This window comes from Alexandromys fortis, unplaced genomic scaffold, assembly GCF_014885135.2.
Source record: "Alexandromys fortis isolate MF-2015 unplaced genomic scaffold, M_Fortis_MF-2015_v1.1 scaffold_103, whole genome shotgun sequence".
Lineage (NCBI taxonomy): Eukaryota > Metazoa > Chordata > Mammalia > Rodentia > Cricetidae > Alexandromys > Alexandromys fortis.
The window spans coordinates 464,878-485,896 of NW_026067978.1; the positions used below are offsets into that span (position 1 = coordinate 464,878).

The 21,019-nt window shown below is 41.2% G+C and overlaps 1 protein-coding gene across 2 annotated transcripts in view; it reads right to left on the minus strand.

Moving 5' to 3' along the window:
• Sec24a (SEC24 homolog A, COPII coat complex component) overlaps positions 1 to 21,019 on the minus strand; it is a 55,926-nt gene that overhangs the window by 30,010 nt on the left and 4,897 nt on the right. For both annotated transcript variants that reach the window (XM_050157614.1, XM_050157612.1), the window contains exons 2-9: positions 18,067 to 18,522; positions 11,850 to 12,002; positions 10,773 to 10,850; positions 9,824 to 9,984; positions 9,263 to 9,435; positions 8,183 to 8,285; positions 5,575 to 5,701; positions 2,365 to 2,474 (exon numbers count right to left, since the gene is read on the minus strand). In XM_050157614.1, the coding sequence (XP_050013571.1) occupies positions 2,365 to 2,474; positions 5,575 to 5,701; positions 8,183 to 8,285; positions 9,263 to 9,435; positions 9,824 to 9,984; positions 10,773 to 10,850; positions 11,850 to 12,002; positions 18,067 to 18,522 (1,361 nt within the window). The remainder of the gene's footprint in view (positions 1 to 2,364; positions 2,475 to 5,574; positions 5,702 to 8,182; positions 8,286 to 9,262; positions 9,436 to 9,823; positions 9,985 to 10,772; positions 10,851 to 11,849; positions 12,003 to 18,066; positions 18,523 to 21,019) is intronic.

Consider the following 21,019-nt stretch of genomic DNA (forward strand, 5'->3'; position numbering starts at 1 on the left):
TATTAAAGGGCTAAGTGGAGGCAGAGTGAATCACTTCCCTGTCTACAGATTCCTCTTCCCATTTACTCGAAGGCCTAAGCTGACACACTTAAGTGGTTCTTTAAAACATAATTACATACTTTTGCAAAACCTGATTGTTCATCTTGAAAACACTACTCAATTCAAATGTAAGAGAAAAGAAGGGTGTCTGCATAGTTCAGAAGCAATCTCTCCCGGCAGGAAAGAGCATGGAAGCCAGAAGGGAATGTTGGATCCCTGGAGTTACAGATAGGTATCAGTGCACGTGAGGTGCTGAGAATCAAATCTGGGTCCCCTGGAAGTCTACCAGTGCTTTGTTTGTTTGTTTGTTTGTTTTGAGACAGGGTTTCTCTGTGTAGTTTCAGAACCTGTCCTGGAACTCAACTCTATAGACCAGGCTGGCCTTGAACTCACAGAGTGTTGGGGTTAAAGGAGTGCACCACCACCGCCTAGTCTAGCAGTACTTTTAACACCTGAGACATCTTTGCAGCACCTAATGTTAGGATAGTGACCAAGACAGTGCTAACAAAGATGGCTTACTTCATAATTACTTGGTAATTTGGACACTTATGTTTGATTGACTTGTCTGTTGAGCATATTTCTTCATCATCATCATGATCATCTTTTTTGTTTTGTTTCTCTATGATAGCCCTGGCTGCCCTGGATCTCATTCTGTAGAGCAGGCTGGCCTCAAACTCACAAGGATACACCTGCCTCTGCCTCCTGAGTGTTGGGATTAAAGGCGTGCGCCACCACCTCTCGCTGAAAAAGCAGATGCTTGGGCTCTTTAATTTGACAGAGAAAGTACAGGGAACTGTTACTTATCACTTCAGCAACTCAAAGAATTAAAAAAAAAAAAAAAAAAAAAGGAAGACTGATCCCTCATAAATTACATAGTAAAATGGACTCCTCAATCTCAGATATAATTAAAAAAATACTATATACACTCCCAAATAGGGAGACAGCTCACTTGAAGCCACACAAGCATGAGGACACAAGTTTAATCTCTAGAACCCATGTGAAAAATCTAGGGTGTTGGCATGAGTTTGTAACCTGTGCAGGGAGGCAGAATGGAGGGTCCCTTGGGCTCCCTAACTTAGTCAGTCTACCCTAGTAAATGAGAGATCCTACCTCAAAAAAAAAAAAAAAAAAAAAACAAGATGGGTTGACTTAGTGATGCATACCTCAAATCCCAGCTTGCCTCAGGAGGCAGAGGCAGAAGCAGGTGGGTCTCTATGAGTTCAAGGCCAGTCTGGTCTTGAGTGTTCCCAAACAGTCAGGGCTACATAAGACCCTGGTACAAACAAAAAAGCAAAAATCATGAAGGATGACATCTGAGGAATGACATTAGAGGCTGTTCTCTGGCTTACAGGATCACACACTCACACACACACACACACACACACACACACACTAGTTATAAAGGCTGGTGTTACATGTTAGCATCATTTTCATATTCCTTTCAAGAAAGGAGTTTCTCTGTAACTTTGGAGCCTGTCCTGGAACTCTCTTTGTAGACGAGGCTGGCCTTGAACTCACAGAGATCCACCTGCCTCTGCCTCTCTAGTGCTGGGTTTAAAGGTGTGTGCCACCACTGCCCAGCCATTTCTTAGATGCAATTAAGGCTTAGTGACAGAGGACCTAAATCAAGAGGGCTTTTTATTTATTAAGCTTATTTTATGTGTATATGTGAATGCCAGCATGTATATATGTGCACTGCTTACATGCAGTGCACACAGAGACCAGAAGAAGGCTTCAGATCCCCCTGAAACCAGAGTTACAAGGTGGGTCCTCTGTAAGAGTAGTCAGAATGCTTAACCCCTAAATATATCTCCAGCCCCTGGGTTTGTTTGTTTGTTTGTTTTGCAAATGATTTTAGCCCACACTGGCCTAGCTCACATATAATGCAGGCTTGAACTCCTAATCCTCCTGCCTCTATCTCTTAATTGCTTGAATTACACAACATTATTTGTAAAACACGGAAGTCTGATTTGACTAAACTATATGAAATATAAATATGATTCCAATATTACACTGAAAATTACTTGATATAGACAAGATATTGAAGTGGAACTTCACACACATTTACTCTCTGCATATCTAACTACATCTGTGTATGTGCAAGCATGCACACATATGTGATGATATGTGGGCACATGCACACCATAGTGAATGTATGCAAGTCAAAAGACCACTCTCAGGACCTGGCTTCCTCCTTACACCTTTGTGTGGGTTCCGGGGATGGGACTCAGGTCATCAGGCTTGCACAGCCAGCACTTCGATTTGGAGAACAAATACTTTTTCATTATTATTCCCGAAAAAAAGGAAAAGAAAAAGAAAGCTTACCATGTACTCTGAAGGAGCCATAAACTCAATAGTAGCGTTCTGAACTTCAGGTCTTCTGTGAGGCTCTCCATAAACTCTGGTTAAAGGGTTGTACATGAATTCCTCAGGAACTGTGCAACACAAACACAAAAGAAGATACACTGATTCAGTCAATGCTTTGCATTTGGATGGCAGTTTCTTAATTTAGGGTTGTTGTAATTAATTTCATCTAAGATAAAAAATAAAGAACAAATTGACTTTTAAAAAGGGTCCCACTTAAACTCCTCCCACAATAGATGGCAGTAAGAGGCTTTGCAGACACAGTGATCACTGTGACTCTCCCCAGGGCCTGACGTCCTATTTAAATTCTTTTTGTTGTTGTTTTCTGGTTTTTCAAGACAGGGTTTCTCTGTGTAATGGCCCTGGCTGTCCTGGAACTCAATTTGTAGAGCAGCTAGCCTTAGACTCACATTAAATGCCAGTTGTTCTCCTAAACCTCACAACTGTACAAGGACATCAATCAACCTTTGACACAGAAGATACAAGTGCAAGTGTTTTAGGGTGAAAGTCAGGAGGAATCAGCAAGTTTCAAAACGCCAATTGCCTTTACACAACATCAATGCCTCAACTTGTTATTCCCTGTGCTCAGGGTACTTCAGGGACTAGCTGCCTCTGAAACTACCTTCCCAGGAATGGTTTAAAGGATAAAATCCTTAGCCTGGCTGAGGTGGTGTGATCTAATCCCAGCATGGGAGAGACAGGCCAGGGGTATCACCACCAAGTTAGGTGCCAACCTAGGCCACATAGCAGATAAATATCAAGCCAAGTTGGGGTATAATTTGAGTCCCTGTCTCAAATATCAAACAAAGGGCTGGCAAGATGGCTCAGCTGGTCAGGGTACTCGCAGCCATGTCTGATCCCTGGAACCCACCCTGTGGACGGAGAGAACTGACTCTTACATCCATGTGTGGATTATGGCATGTGTCCCCACCCCTGCACACAGTCACTAAATATAATGAAAAAAGTCAATCAATCACAATGACCACCACCAATCTGAAATCTTTACATATTCGAAGGGTAAACTGTAGTTTACTAGATAGCTCAATGACATAGGAAGGAGGTCACAACCTCTACCACACTTCATTTGTGTATTCCTGCACATACACTCAAGATTTTAAAGGTGAGCCAGGCGATGGTGGCGCATGCCTTTAATCCCAGCACTCGGGAGGCAGAGGCAGGCGGATCTCTGTGAATTCGAGACCAGCCTGGTCTACAGAGCTAGCTCCAGGACAGGCTCCAAAGCAACAGAGAAACCTTGTCTCGAAAAACCAAAAAAAATAAAAAAGATTTGAAAGGTGAAACTCAGTGGTGGTGGTGTACACCTTCAATCCCAGCACTTGGAAGGCAGAGACAGGGGAATTTCTGTCAGTTCAAGACCAGCCTGGTCTACAGAGCAAGTTCCAGAAATGCCAGGGTACACAGAGGAATCCTGTCTCGAAAAAACCAAAACAACAAAAAGATTAGATGAACTAAACACTATGGGTTTTTTTTTTTCCTGAATTTTTATAAAGTAGAGAATATGCTTGGTTTTGTTTTGTAACCCAGGCCAATCTCAGCCTCCTCAAGGGCTCAGATGGTAGGTATTTAACACCACACTTAACTATAGTCTCAACACTTAATTAAATTTCTTCCTAAAAGATATTTTTTCCCTTCTTTCTCTTTTGAGTCAAGGTCTCATGTAGTCTGCCCAGGATGGCTTTGAACTCCCCTGTAAAGTCCAGTGATGACCTCTTTCCAGTGCTGCTGGTTATGTGATGTCCTTCACATATAAATTATAAAGCAGTCACCGAGAGAGCACACCTCTTCAGTTACTGATCGAACTGCATCAGCTAACCTAGTACTGCCCACTCCAGTCAAAAGCAGAGGAAATGAGGCAGCGGTACTCTATGGACCTATTTTCTCTTACTCTAGGGGGAAAATTACATAAATTAATTTTAAAATAAGCTATTTCTGGCTGGAGATATAGCTTAGCTGGCAGAGTGCTTGGCTAACATGGGAAAAATCCTGGGTCAGTCTCCAGCACTACATAAACCAGGTACGGTAGCAAATACCTGTAATCCCAGCACTAAGTAGGAAGGAGGAAAGACGATCGGAAGGTAAGGGCTTCCTTAGCTACACAGTGATTTCAGATTAGTCAGGGGTACATGAGACATTGTCTCAAATAAAACAAAACAAAAACCTTAAAAAGTATTGTGAACTATTTCACTTATATGCTCAATATAATAAAAAATTTAAAACATTGTCTCAAATGATTATCTCATTTCTACCTGAAAGTATTTATTTATTTTTAACTATAAAGGTATAAAAAAGTTATCAGTAGCTATCTGAACTAGTTATCTGTCTACCAAGTAAATAAAAGGGCTCTTTTTCTTTTGAGATGGGCTTTCACCATTACCATCATCCTGCTCAGACTGCCTGGTGGTTAGAATTAGAGGTCTGTCTCTAAGTCTTTCTATTTATGTTGATCAAATTGGTCTCTCATTCAGAGATGTACCTGCCTCTACCTTATGAGAGCTGGGATTAAAGAGGTGAACCACCATGTCCGACTCTTTTGTCATTTTATATTTTTATTATCTGGTTTTCTCTACATTGTGAGTGAAAATCAGAAAATGTTTCAAGGGGCTGGAGAAACAGTTCATCATTAAGAGTGCATACCGCAGGCTGGAGAGATGGCTCAGCAGTTAAGAGCACTGGCTGCTCTTCTAGAGGACCAGGGTTCAATTCTCAGCACCACATGACAGCTCACAACTGTCTATAACTCCAGCTCCCTGACATCTGACATCTTCATACCAATTCACATAAAATAATTCATTTTAAAAATTAATTAAATAAGTAAATAAAAGGAGTGTCTGCTCTTGCAGAAGATCCCAATTCAGTTCCCAACATCCACATCAGGCAGCTCACAAACACCTGTCCCTCCAGCTGCAGAAGGATCAGATGCCTCTGGCCTCCAAGGGCACCTGCATTCGTCAGGGACACACACCTACACACATACACATAATTAAAACAAGTATTTTCTTTTTTTGAGACAGGGTCTCTCTGTGTAACCAAGGCTGGCCTTGAACTCACAGAGAGATCCACCTGTTTCTGCCCTCCTGAGAGCTATGATTAAAGGCTACCACCGCCTGACATAAATATGCTTTTTTAAGACAATATGTCAAAAATGCCTACCATCATTGACTCGATAACATAAGTTACATTTCCACCTTCTTTGATCAAGAAAGCTGACAAAAGGGTTGATGTAAGTCCTGCATGAACGGCATCTCACAATTGTACTGGAGGTGACCACAGGCAATTGCTGAAAAAAAAAAAAAAAAGCAGAGCAAAGTTGTTAGAGGCAAGGATCATTAAATTGAACAAGCAGATGTTAATCTATCCCTTCTAAATAACTAGCAAGACATTTAACTGTGGAGTGAAACCTAGGACAAAAAGTGTGGCACAGGCTCACACCGAGTGTAGTGGAAGAGGAAGATGATGTGGGATGCACCTCTGTATGCTGTGAATATGTTTTATTACCATTGGCTAAATAAAGAAGCTATTTGGCCTGTGGCAGGGCAGAATATAGCCAGGCGGGAAATCCAGAGATACAGGGAGAAAGAAGGTGGAGTCAGGGAGGTGCCAGCAGCTGGCAGAGGAGTAAGATGCCAGAGCATTACCAGGAAACCACAGGTAATGCACAGGTTATTAGAAATGTGTTAATTTATATGTAAGAGCTAGCCTGAGGCATTGGCTAAGCAATTATAATTAATATTAATCCTCTGAATGATTATTTTATAAGCAGCTGTGGGGATCAGCGACTGGGAGAGAAACCCGTCCAGTACGACCAGGAGGGACAGAGAAAAGAAAGTCTACAGCTATAGGAAGGGGATGCCGGCAAGTGTGAGGCCAGCCTGGGCTACAGAGCAAGAGCTTAATCCCAAAACACCATATGGAGGTGGCATCCACAATAAAATGTATCAACTAGAAAAGTACTCATCTTTTCATTAAACATTCACACTGCAGACCAAGGCAGTACACTGTACATGTGTTTTCAGGCACAAATGACAAAGGAAATAGAACAACAGTCCCTTTGGTTAGACAGGTCTCATCATGTTGCCCAGACTAGTTTCACACTCCTGGACTCAAGTACTCCTTCTGTCTGCTCTCAGAGGAGAAAGTACATTCTAAAACAATGAGGAATCAAACTGTTACATTGATTTTCTATTAAGATGCCTTCTTAATTCTCCTATAACTATTACAATATCAAATGGCATTTAAAGCTTTTCATCTACACTGAAGAGTTACAGGTCATGGAGCTTGTTCACTGAGTAAAAACACTTTGCAGTGCAAGCCTGACAACCAAGTTTGATCCCCAGCGCCCATGTGAAAAACTGGATGATGTAACAAGCATCTGTAACCTCAACAATTCTATGATGGGGTGAGGTGGAGACAGGAGAATTACCCAGAAATTCTTAGGCCAGCTAGCCCAGAGTTCACAGCATAGCAGAAACAAGACAGACTATCTCCGTAAGGCTGGAAGGTGAGAACTAACTCTCAGAAAGTTTTCTAACCTCCACCTGCAAGCATTCAAACTCACATGTCTACATCAAACACACACAATAATAACAAAATAAAAAAGAAAATTTCTAAGTCTTCATATAAAACAAAACAAAAAAATTTCAACTTAGTAGTGGAAGCTGAATCCTGCAATTCTGGCATTCCAAAGACTGAGACAAGAGAATTCTTATCAGTGCAAGGCCAGTCTGAGCTACAGAACAAACACAAGGCCAGCTGGAGCTATTATTTAGCAAAAGTTTTTTTTTTAAATAAAGAAATAAAAATCAATAAAGGGGTTGCAGAGTCTAGCTTGGGTGACAGCACCTGTCTAGCATTCATCGAGGCCCTTCATTATATCCCCGGGACACCAAGATCAGTCAAGAACGCAGCAGTGAAAGCCCACCAGCCACAGCTGTGAACATGCTTGGTCCTGGAGAACTAGGACGAATGTGATCTAAAGTCTCTTAGATTATTTTATTTGTGTGTGGGCAGCAACTTCTTAAGAGTAATTGGCTTCTTCTAAGAGCAGTAGAATGAGGACACCAGGGTAAACTATTTTAATGGTCATTTACAACTTAAATAGAATAGTTCAGGTTTTCCCCTTGTTTTTAAAGAAGTGTCTTGGGGGCTGGAGAGATGGCTCAGCCACTAAGCACTGACTACTCTTCCAGAGGACTAGGTTCAATTCCCAGCACCCACATGGCAGCTAACAGCTGTCTGTAAGTCCAAGATCTGACACCTTCACACAGACAAAACATCAATGCACACAAAATAAGAATAAATTATTTTAAGAAAGTGTCTCAATATATAGCCCAGCCTTGCATTAAGCTCAGAATCCTCCTTAGTCCCCTGAATGTTGGAATTACAAGTGTGCGCCACCAAGCCTGAGTGCATTTGTTGTTGCTATGCCAATCTATAGAGCACCCCTCGGGTTTTCAATAATACTTCTCTTACCTTGTTCTTAAATTGTAGTAAAATTAAGCCGGGTGGTGGTGCACACCTTTAATCCCAGCACTCGGGAGGCAGAGGCAGGCGGATCTCTGTGAGTTCAGGTTAGCCTGGTCTACAAGAGCTGGTTCCAGGACAGGCTCCAAAGCTACAGAAAAACCTTGCCTCGAAAAACCAAAAAAATAAAATAACCCTGTCACATCACAGACTTTAAATTCATTCTTACACTGTTGCAGAAACACTTCACCCCTTAGATAATTTCCACAAGACATTTACATTCTAGAAAGAAGCATACCACTAGGTCTTTGAAAGGGTGGAGCAGCAGCCCCAAAGGAAGCTTGGCTTTATTCAGTAAGGCCTGAGTCTGAGGGACGCCGGTCAGCGTGCATCGAAATAACCTGTTAGGGGAGAAAACGCACATGTCAATTGCTGCTATCATCACTTTAAGACAAAAATCTGATTACAAATGAATCATAGACCTTAAATTTTATATCACTAAAATATTTAAATTGCCATGTGTGCCATAACCAACCGTGAATCAAATCCAGCATCCAGGAAGCTGAGGCACAGGATTACGTGCTTGAGTCAGTCTGGGCCACAGTGAGAACATTTCTCAAGAAACTAAAATAAGCCAGGTGGTGGTGGCGCACGCCTTTAATCCCAGCACTTGGGAAGGCAGAGGCAGGTTGGATTTCTATGAGTTCGAGGCCAGCCTGGTATACAGAGTGAGTTCCAGGACAGGCTCAAACTTATACAGAGAAACCCTGTCTCGAAAAAAAACAAAAATAAAAAATAACAACAAAAACAAAATAAACTAACAAATAATCCTTGTACTTTGGAATGTAGCTACAGTAATGATCATGAATATAATAATTTTATTAGAGCTAATAAAAGGAACAATCAATTCAAGGGAGATAAATCCATTTCCTGGGCCTCCACTTTTTTTTTTTTAAGTTCCAGTACAATTTTACAAGAGTTTAAAAGGAAAAAGAGGCTAGGCAAGCTACAAACAACTCTTATAAGCTGCTGTTTAAGCTGGCTTTAGAGGTCAAACTTAGGGTGGACAAGGAATCACATGGCTGGGAGAGACTTCAGAGAACAGTAAGGAAGCACAAAGTGCTAGGGACAGCAAGCAAGGAACAGGGGTGACGGAAGAAGAGGAGTCACACTTTCAGGGTGACTCAGAAAACGAGCAGACTTAGGAAACAGCATGGCTGCGCTCTGTAAGAGACTGCCAATTCCATTTTATTCAGAGCATGCAAATGTCAGGTAAACAATGACAGTCCTGTCTTGGGGTATAGTCTCTGGGCACAGCTTACTCATAACACCCGAAAAGAACACCAGAAAGCTTAAGAAACACTATTTGAAGCCTTACTCTGGGCTACAGTTGAGTTTCTGGATGTCTTCATGCAAATTCGGAACTGGAGGCTGCAAAGGTGTTGAGGGAAGCATGTTCCTTTCTTGAAGAAGATTGACAACTCTTAGACCCTCTGGATGTAGATTTAGTCCACTCATGCTTGCAGTTAAATGATTAGCACCTAAGGGAGTCTACAGACATTTCAAAGTGAGTAACCTTTGTAGTGTATAGGGCTTGGTTAGAAGAACATCATCTAAACTCCTGACTGTGTTGAGGTTCTTGAGAAGCAAGCACATAAAAAAGCCTTATGAAAGGGGGCTGGAGAGACGGCTCAGAGGTTGGCAGCACTGGCTGCTCTTCCAGAGGTCCTAAATTCAATCCTCAGCACCCACATTATGGCTTGCTTATAATGAGATCTGGTGCCCTCTTCTGGTGTGTAGGCACAACACTGTATACATAACAAAAATAAATCTTAAAAGAAAAGCCTTATGTAATATTCACTTTTATTCTAAATGGCTATAAAATGTTTAATGTACCTTTTAAAAGGTAAAAAAAAAATATTTTTTTAAAAAAGTTTACCTGAGTAAAGGCCTGGGGGCCACTTGGGTAATTCAAGGAGGAGGGTGGCATTCCAGCTGCACTAGGTGGCGCTGCGTTCTGGTAGCCAGGTGGTAGGGAGGGGTATGCATATCCCACACTTCGGCTTGTTTTGGGGTTCTGATTAACAAGCTGTGGTGTTGCTAGAAACAAGGTAACTTTTAAGTTCTATTTTATATTCCAAAATACTTAAAACACTGAAATGATCCATTAAACTATGAAAATTATAACATCAATTCTTTTGAACTATAGTTTCATTGATCAACTTAAAAAGAAACAATTATTAGTAACAAGTAATAGCAAGGTCAAAATCTAGTTAATATAGACTACAGCCATAAACACACAGAAAAAGTTTAACATAATTAACTTACATCCATATCATACAATAAATTTCATATTCAGACTTAAAAAAAACTATAATGACTACAACCTAAATGTAATTTAGCAGGTTAGGTACATGAATTTAAACATGTATAATTGATTAAAATGTAGCACAGAAAGCCCAAAGCTCCAATTCTAAAAGGATGATTCTAAAACTTGGATGCTTGGAAGTTAAAAATAAAACAAAGCTGGGCTGTGGTGGCACACGCCTTTAATCCCAGCACTTGGGAGGCAGAGGCAGGCGGATCTCTGTGAGTTCGAGGCCAGCCTGGTCTAGTGCCAGGACAGGCTCCAAAGCTAGAGAAACCCTGTCTCAAAAAACTAAACAAAAAAAAAAAAGTGGGTATATGCACATAATATATGTAAAAACATCAACGGTGGGTACATGTATATGTAAAAATATCAACGGTGGGTACATGTATATAACATATGTAAAAACATCAACAGTGGGTACATGTGCATAACAACCTTTTCCCCTCTTAGCTCCCTACAAGAACACATATTACTTCTATAATCAATGAAGAAAGAAAAATGTTCATAAGCATCTCACCCAAGAAGCCACCTCCTTCAATTTCATCGTAAGTACTATGAGCCACCATAGATCCACTATTGGCATTTGATGTAATACCTAAAAAGGAAATTCATCAACAAGATTTAAATAAGAATGACTGCTATAGTTTCTTCAAGAAATGAACTAATTCCTAAAAATTTAGAAAACTGTTGAAAAAATTTAAATCATAACCTATCAAATATGTCAAACATTGCCAGGCACAGTGGCGCACACCTTTAATCTTAGCACTGGGAAGGCAGAAGCAGGCGGACCTCTGAGTTTGAGGCTAGACTGGTTCACATGGTGAGTTCATAAAGAAACTGAGGTATATCTACACAATGAAATATTAGTCCTAAGAAGGAAGTCCTAAGAGTGTGCCACCACTGCCCAGTCAATTTTCAGAGTTCTATAGAACACAAGGGTGACTAAATTAAAAACAATTCACCATTTTTCAAATATCTAGAGGGCTTTTGTTTATTCTGAAACAAGGTCTTGCTATACAGCCCAAGTTGGCTTCAAATTCAAAATCCTCCTGTTTCAGCTACCAAATGCTGACAGGCATGACTACCAAGCCTGGCTTAGAAGAGATGATTGTAAGTGCTCACCAAGTAAGGAATGACAGGTACTGGAGATGGCAGATGTCATAATTATTCTGACTAGATCATCACATATTGTACATCAGACCATCACACTCCACCCTCTACATATGTACCTTAAGTAGTAATTTTTAAAAAGCTCAAATGTGAAAATAAAAATTTAAATACTGGCAGGAGAAAGGCCAGGAATATACCTTAGTGGTTGAATGATTGTTTAGCACACGTAAGCCTCCAAATTAGCCTCCTAAGTGCTGGGACTGCAGGTGTGTGCCACCAAATCCACAAATGTTCCCAATAACCTAGATGTAGCTTTATGGAAAAGGAGTATCAGCCCTGGAATCTTCTTTTCCCTGGAGACTGGAAAGGGATATTACAATATTCTAATTCTAATGGAGTCTAGAAACAGGCTGTAAAGGCCCGGAGGTAGTCCGCACTCTCCTTTCTGTCAACTGATGAGCTGAAATTCCTTTGATTGACTTACCCTCTTGGTTGACAGTTGAATTCAATGAAGGTGGGAGTGCAGCCCGAGGAGGTGATTTCTGGGAGGGTGGACCTCCAGTGGGAGGGGGCCCAGGAGGAGCTCCTGGCTGAAAAGTGGTGGGCAGAGGTGGATTCTGTAAGGGAAGTGCAGAACCTATGGAAACATGGGTTTTCACGTCACGCACGTACAAGACAAAGGTCTCAAACAATCTGTATTAAAATCAAGCAGACTTCTAGATCGAAAGTTTTAATAAAAACAGCCACCAATAATTTAATAGAAATACACTAACTTCCTGAGTGTGCAACTCTACGCGCAATCTACATTTTTCTAACGCTTTCTTACCATGCTTCTTAGCTGCCAGTTTTGTTTCATTTTGTTTTTTTTCGAGACAGGGTTTCTCTGTGAAACAGTCCTCTATAGATCAGGCTGGCCTTGAACTCACAGACGTCTACCACCCCTAGCTATCTGTCAGTTCTGTAATATAAATAAACCAGCAAACCATGACCTCAGCACTCAGGAAGCTGAGACAATAGGATCAGCAAGCTGGAAGCCAGTCCAAGGCGGACTGGAAGTAAGACCTCGTCCCCACAGACAGTACATACATACTAGTACCAAATTACTTCTAGGGTAAATAGAATATTTTGATTATTTTTTTTAGCAAACTAATCATAAAAACTTTAAGAAGCCATATGAAATATCCTAAAAATAAATTTAAATAAATAAATAATAAATTTAAATAAATAAATAAATAAAATTTATTAAAAAAAATTGAGGGGGGTTGGAGACAGGGTTTCTCTGCGTAGCTTTGGCTGTTCTGGAACTCAGTCTGTAGACCAGGCTGGCCTCGAACTCACAGAGATCCACCTGCCTCTGCCTCCATGTCCAATGCAATTTTTTTTTCTCACTAGATAGTACAGGTGACCTCAAACATAATGTAATCCTCATGCCTTAGCTTCTCATATACTGGGATTAATAGGGTGTGTGACCATGTCTGGCACATTTTATCCATTTTGTCTACTTGATAAAAATAGAGTATTACACTAATTCTCCAATTTTTATTTCATTTTGCTTGTTTTCATTATGGTATAACTGTCATAAGTGAAATTATAGGACATTCCTCCTTTGGTGGCTCTCTAATGTCATTATGGAGAGTTCTGTCTCATCTTCCTCTAATAAATCTACATTCAGTCTGCTTAAAAATTAGATGATGGCCAGGGATAGTGGCACACGCCTTTAATCTCAGCAGGGAGGCAGAGGCAGTCGGATCCCTTTGAGTTTGAGGCCAGCCTAGTTTTACAGAGTGAGTTCCATGACAGTAAGGCATGCACAGAGAAACTCTATCTCAAAAAAACTAAAACAAAACAAAAAACCAAAAATGCCGAAACCAAAATAAAAGAAGAGATTATGCCAGGCAGTGGTCACACACACCTTTAATCCCAGAATTTGAGAAGCAAAGCAGGTGGATCTCTGTGAGTTCGAGGCCAGCCTGGTTCTACAAAGAAAGTTCCAGGACATGCAGGGCCATTACTACAAGTTGTCCATACACACACACACTAACCAAATAAAGAATTCTTGCAGATGATCTGGGTTTGATTCCCAGAACCTACACTGTGTTTACAACTATCTATAACTCCTGTGCCAGGGAAGCCAATGCCCTCTGGCATGGCATGAGGCAAGCATGTAGTGCACTTACACAGATGTGGCACACGCCTTTAATCCTAGTATTCGGGAGGCAGAGGCAGGTGGATCTCTGTGAGTCTGAGGCCAGCCTGGACTACAGATGAGTTCCAGGACAGTCAAGGCTATTAACACAGAGGTACTGTGTCTCAAAACAAAGCAAACAGAGATGCAGGCAAAACACTTTTGCATAAAAATCTAAAATTTAAAAGATTATTTAATTTACGTGAATGTGTGTGTGCTTGCATGTATGTAGATTCCCCATATGCAAGCAGTGCTGGTGGAGGATAAGAGAATATCAGATACCCGGAAGCTAGAGTTATAGGTAGTTTTCAGTGCTATGTGGGTGCTAGGACTTAGACTCAAGTCCTTTGTAAGAGCATTACACACTCTTAGTCAGAGTCACCTCTCCAGTCCTTTGGTCTGTCTGTCTGTCTACTTATCTACCTACCTACCTACCTACCTACCTACCTACCTACCTACCTACTTACCTATTTGAGACAGTGCCTCGTATAGCAGATAGCCTAGAAATAGCTGAAGATGACCTTGAACTCTGATCCTCCTGCCTCTATCTCCTGAGCACAGGCTGCCATCCTTGGTTTATGTGGTTCTGGAGAACTGGGGACCCAGAGCTTCAGTTGGGTAAACATTCTACAACTGAGCCCTACTCTCAGCCCTTCTCCAGTTTTTGAGATCAAGCCTCACTATACAGTCTTGAACTAATGATGCTCCTACTTCAGCCTCCTGAGTGCTGTATTTTTTAAGATTTTTTTTATTTTATGTGTATGGGTGTTTTATCTGTATGTCTATGAACATACATGCATGCAGTACCACAGAGACCAGAAAGAAAAGGGTATCAAATCTTCTGGAATGATAGTTGTAAGACAGGGTTTCACATGTGGGTACTGGGAGCCAAACCTGGGTCCTCTGCAAGGGCAGCCAGTGCTCTTAACCACCGAGTCATCTCTCCAGCTCTTCATGCGCTGGGGTTATAGGCATGTATTACGCTGGGGTTATAGGCATGTATCCCTATACCTGCTTCCAAGACTTAAAAAAAAATCCCAGCCCTCAAGATCTCTGAGGCTGATCTCTGTGAGGCCAGTTCAAGGCCAGCCTGGTTTATGAAGTAAGTTCCAGGACAGTCAGAGCTGTTACACAGAGAAACCTTGTCTCAAAATAACCCTATTGTTTTTATATTTGTTAGTGACATTGCTAATAAATTTTAATTATAGTAAACATTTTATAAACCAAGGAACAAAGGTAGCCAAATATGAAAAATTTGAGAAAGCCATCTTATGCTGTTAAATTCTCCAGGACTAAAGGGAAAAACCTTTGTTATTAATAAACCTTATTGACCTTAGCAAGAATCAATCAGTGTTCACTGGAAAAGTAAAGATAAAGATTGCTGCCAGGCAACTCCTTTATCAAAAAGGCACCCACTCATCTATGACAATACATACAATTCAAAAGAACAAAGGGCAAGGTGCACTCCCAACTCAGCATTAATAAGAATCTACGACACTAAAAGATGTCTAACCACAAAGTTGCCACGGCTTAATGTTTAACAAAACACAAGCTAGTTTACAGGTGTTTTTTTTGTCATTCAGTAGACAACCAAGGTGGCCTTGAACTCAGGCCTGTCCCTGCCTCCCAAGTGCTGGGATCAAACGTGTACTACCACGCCAGGCCATAAAAGAGACTTTTTACAAGCAGCAGAGGGATTCCTGTTTTTTCACTGCTGGGGACTGATCATGGGCCTAGAACACACTAGGCAGTGTTAAGTGATCAGCACCCATTTATAACATGAAAAGTCTGAACTCGGCCTTTTCAGATCCCTAAAAGCTAATTAATGTGAGGGTGAAAAAGGCAGAAAAAAAACAACAGAAAATGGAATGTGAGCACTAGTAACAGGTATAACTTAGAGGTTTTTTTTTCCCTCTTTTTTAAAATGTTCTGTGTCGAAGGAGGGTTGGGTATGTATTTTAAAATTATTACTTATTTATTTTTATTTTATGTGGATTGGTGTTTTGCCTGCATGTATGTCCATGTGAGGGAGTCAGAGCTTGGAGTTAGACACAGTTGTGAGCTGCCATGTAGGTGCTGGGAATTGAACCCAGATGCTCTGGAAGAGCAGCCAGTGCTCTTAACTGCTGAGCCACCTTTCCAGTCCATTTTTAGTTTTTAATGGCAGTTACTTCCTGCGCGTGTCACACATGTGGCAGTCAGAGGATAACTGTGGGAGTCAGTTCTGTCCTCTCCCATGAGCAGTGCATTGGAGATAGAAGAAACTATGTTACCAGTGTTGGCGGTGGTGCTTCTTACCCACTGAGCCATCCTCTCACTGCAGATCTCTAGTTATAGGTTTTCCAGGTTGCACGACTTAACACACAAGTACTGAGATCTAAATGCCTGTCCTCCTCATTACACAGCAAGCACTCTTAATGGCTGAGTCATTTTTCCAGATTCTAAAATAGTCGATACATAATGTTTTCCCCAAACTATTTTATTGTTCACTGAACAAATTATTCAAGCTTCACATTTCTTAGCTGTCAAAGAGATCGCTATGGAAACAATTTTTTTTTTTGAGACAAGACCTCCTATAGAGGCCAGTCTAACCTAAAATTCATGATTCTCCTATCTTAGCTCCCCAAAAGAGAACCTATCGATGCGCATCATCATATCCAACTCTGCTCTGAAACGATGATTAAATAACACTATGTATGTACTAGTCTGGTGGAAAACTGGTGTCACATTGGGGGGGCCCTGGCTCATGCGGCCTTTTTATTTTTTGTGTAGTTTATGGAAGTTTTTTTTTTTTTTAATGCATGTGTGTGTCTATCTGTGGGTTTGTGCACACTAGTGTGATGTGCGTAGAGTCCAGAAGAGGATGTCAGAGCCTCTGGAGAAGTCCCACTTGGGTGCTGGGAACTCAACTCAAGTCCTCTAAGAGCAATATGCACTCTTTTTTTTTTTTTTTTAAATATTTATTTATTTATTATGTATACAATATTCTGTCTGTGTGTATGCCTGACAGCCAGAAGAGGGTGCCAGACCTCTTTACAGATGGTTGTGAGCCACCATGTGGTTGCTGGGAATTGAACTCAGAACCTTTGGAAGAGCAGGCAATGCTCTTAACCACTGAGCCATCTCTCCAGCCCCTCTTTTTTGTTTTTTTGAGACAGGGTTTTTCTGTGTAACAGTCATGACTGTCCCAGTCCTGGAACTTACTTTGTTCCAGGCCAAGTTGGCCTCAAACTCAGAGATCTACCTACCTCTGCCTGAGTGCTGGGATTAAATGTGTGCACCACCATGTCCAGCCAATATGCACTCTTAATCACTGTGTAGCCCAGGCAAGCCTTGGTCCACCTGTCTTGTTTCCCATGGCTGGGATTACAGCCATGTTCTACCATGACCAGCATATGTTATTATTATCGTGTGCATGTGTATGAATAATGAGAGGGATACAAGGCACATATGCCACAATTGTGTGGAGGTCAGAGGACAACTTTCTGGAGTTAGCTCTCTCTTTCCACTATTGCATATTCTACCCATCGAACTCAGCTTGCATAAGCACTTTTACCCACTGAGCCATCTCATCAACCTGACATCTTCAGGTTTATTCTTAATACATACTCTGAAGAAATGAAACAGTAAAAACTTTCAAATGAAATGGCTATTATCAATAGCTATCTTCTTTTATTCATATTCCCTTAACTATATACAGGTATTTTCCATCAAGCATGTAGTTTGTTAGCTGCTGAAAGTGATCTTAGAGGGGTAGAGTGGACAGTATTCAAGACTGATTCAAAGTCCTGGCATCTGTTAATTTAACACATCTGCAATTTAACAATATTCTCCTTCAGTAGGAGATCAGTTCAAGGTCATCTTTAGCTGCATAGTAAACTCAAGAACAAGGCTGGCCCAAACTAAAGAACATTCTGTCTCCCCCCACCCCCCAAAAAAAAAGGCTGAAAGAAAAAGAGAAAAGCAAATCTGAATAAGTGGTGGAGCCAAGACCCTTCAGTTCACTCTCACCATGACTGTCCTCATGCCAGAGCAATATCTGAAAAATTCATTTCCTCTCACAGCTAGAAAATACACATTATTTTCTAGGACACCACCAAACCTTTGTGTGTGTGTATCTCAAGTGCTAAGGTTTAAAAAGGCCTGTGCCACCACAGCTGTCATCTTTCAGGCCTATGGAAGGACTGCACAAAAACAAGTCCCTAGAAATCTTAGGAGAGAGTGAGAGGAAGATAGTTTGGAGAACCAGATGTTTGGGAGCTGAGTACAGAGCTGCAGCTCAGCATAGACAGCATGACAAGACCTTGTCTCCTTAAAATGAAAAGAAACAAAACACCTACAAAGCAAGAGCAGTAAGAGTTCAGGAATGTAAGCAATCTATTAAGTCAACTTAAAGATGTGAGGGAAATTTATTTAAAGATTAATTTTTTAAAACCATCTTTCTATAAGGTTTAAGGTTTCAAGTACTCAGTGCAAGTTTTATATTTCTACATTTCAAACACTCCTCAGTGAATACCTGGCTTGACGAAGCTGGTTTGAAGTGCAGGGTCTCCAGGAGAAGCATACTGATGGTCTGCTGTTAAATTTGTATTCCCAGATAGAGTTGGTTGAGCTACATGGGGAAAATGGTTAGTCTGTGGTCCTGTAGATGGATAGTTATATTGCCAATTCAGAGGTGGTGGTGGGTTGGCTCCAGGAAGAAAGCTACCAGAAGGCATTGGTGTAGCAGCTGAGTTCTGAGAAGCAGGTAGTGGCGCTCGCGGAACAGGACCACCGTGAAGTGAAGGTGGTACTGGACTGGAAGCCACAAGTGGTCTAGTAAGAGTCTGCCCAGATCCCTGAGAACCACCATAGTTTGAATGTGCAGAGAATGGATTCAAAGTCTTTGCTGGCATTGGACGAAGGTAGGATCCTGGAAGCTGGGAATCATATCCTTGGCTCGATGACACTTGTGATGTATTTTGGACAGGACCTTCAGATGAGACAGGGAAAAAAAAATCAGTCTTGCAAACAAATGTAACAATACATTAAAAAGTACAATAGGGGCTAAGAACATGGCGCATACAAAAGATCCTGATTTCAACACCCAGGAGTAGGGAACATTAAGTATAGCACTCAGAAGACTATTGCAGGAGGATCAACAAAACAAAGTAAAACAAAAAAACAAAAAAGGGGCACAGGGAGTACTGGCTCAGGAGTGAAGAGCATTTACTATATGCTGAGCATGGTAGTGCATGCCTTTAATCCCAGCTCTTGGGAGGCAGAAGCAGGTTAAGTCTGTGAGTATGAGGATAGCCTGGTCTAAATGGCAAATTCCAAGGCAACCACGACTAAACTGGGAATAGTGGTACATAATTTTTGTTTGTTTGTTTTGTCTTTTGTGTTTTTGGAGTCAGGGTTTCTCTATGTAGCCCTGGCTGTCCTGGAACTCACTCTGTAGACCAGGCTGGCCTCAAATTCACAGAGCTCTCCCTGCCTCTGCCTCTCAAGTGCTAGAATTAAAAGTATAAACCAACTAGTGCATTCATTCATTCATTTATTGTCTGTGTAACAGCGCTGGTGTCCTAAAACTTGCTTTGTAGACCCAGGCTAGCCTTGAACTCAGAGATCTGCCTACCTCTGCCTCCCAAGTGCTTGTGTAAGCTTTTAATCCCAGCACTTGGGAAGTAGAGGGAGGTGAATCTTTGGAAGTTCAAGGCCAGTCTGATTTACTTAGGGAATTCCAAGCCGGTCAAGGGTTACAACAGTGAGAACCTAAATCAAAACAAAATACATACACACAAAACTAACAAATATTAAATATTATACTCAAGGGCTAAGGAATGACTCAATGGTTAAGAGCACTGGCTGCTTTTGCTGAGGAAAAGGGTTCAATTCCCAGCACCTACATGATGGCTCAAAACCATCTCTAACTTATACTCTCAAAGGATCCAACGCTGTCTTCTGACCTCCAAAGGCTACAGATATATGGCATACATGTAAGCAAAATACCCATACACATAAAAATATTAAAGTCTTAATTTCTCCTTAAATATTGTTTTGTTGTTGTTGTTGTTTTTGGTTTTTCGAGACAGGGTTTCTCTGTAGCTTTGGTGCCTGTCCCAGAACTAGCTCTTGAAGACCAGGCTGGCCTCGAACTCCCAGAGATCTGCCTGCCTCTGCCTCCTGAGTGCTGGGATTAAAGGCATGCACCACCATCGCCCAGCGAAACTTCTATTTTTCCTTAAATATTGTTATACTCAACAGTAGACAACACAATTAAAAAAATAAACAGATCTTTTCTTTTTTGTTTTCCAGACAGGGTTTCTCTGTGTAGCCCTGGCTGTCCTCAAACTCACAGAGACCCACCTGTCTGCCTCCCAAGTACTGGGATGGTGCAGGAGAATTGTCTGTATTCTGTCAATCATCTTTTAAATAAATGTTCATTGGCCAGGCAGGAAGTATAGGCAGGTCAACCAGACAGGAAGTAGACGTGGGGCGATGAGAACAGAATTCTGGGAAGGAGGAAGCCCATTCCTCCCATTCCTGCCCAGATCACTAAAGAAGCAGGATGTGCTCTACCCAGCTGAGAAAGGTACCGAGCCATGTGGCTAACATAGATAAGAATAATGGGTTAATATAAGTTACAAGAGCTAATAAGAAGCCTGAGCCAACGGGCCAATCAGTTTATCAATAATGCAGACTCTCTGTGTGATCTTCTTTGGGACCTACCGGCCACGGGAACCGGGCAGGACAGAAACCCCAACAAGCCTGGCCTTCATGTTATACTGGGATTAAAGGTGGGCACAGCCAGCAGAAGTTCTTAAAAGTCATATTAAGAAAACATACATAAGCTGGGCATGGTGGCACATGCCTTTAACAATTCTCAACCTGTGGGTCTCGACCCCTTTGGGAGTTGCATGACCCTTTTACGGGAGTCGCCTAAGACCATCAGAAAACACAGCTATTTATATCATGATTTACAACAGTAGCAAAATTACAGTTATAGAGTAGTAACAAAAATAATTTTATGGTTGGGGTCACCACATGAGGAACTGTATTAAAGGGTTGTAGCTTTAGGAAGATTGAGAACTACTGCTTTAGCTCCAGGGAGACAGAGACAAGTGAATCTCTGTGTAATTGAGGCCAGCTTGAAATACAAAGCAAGTTCTGGGACAGTCAGGGCTGTTACACAGACAAATACTGTTGGGGGTAGGGAGAAAGAAAGAAAGAAAGAAAGAAAGAAAGAAAGAAAGAAAGAAAGAAAGAAAGAAAGAAAGAAAGAAAGAAAGAAAGAGAAAGAAAGAAAGAAAGAAAGAAAGAAAGAAAGAAAGAAAGAAAGAAAGAAAGGGAAAAAAGAAATAAAGAAAAAGAAAAAAGATCTTGGGTATTTTTCTGTCTTTTTTCTTTCCTTTTTTATTTTATGTGCATTGGTGTTGTGCCTGCATGTATGTCTGAGTTAGGATGTCAGATCTTGAAGTTATAGACAG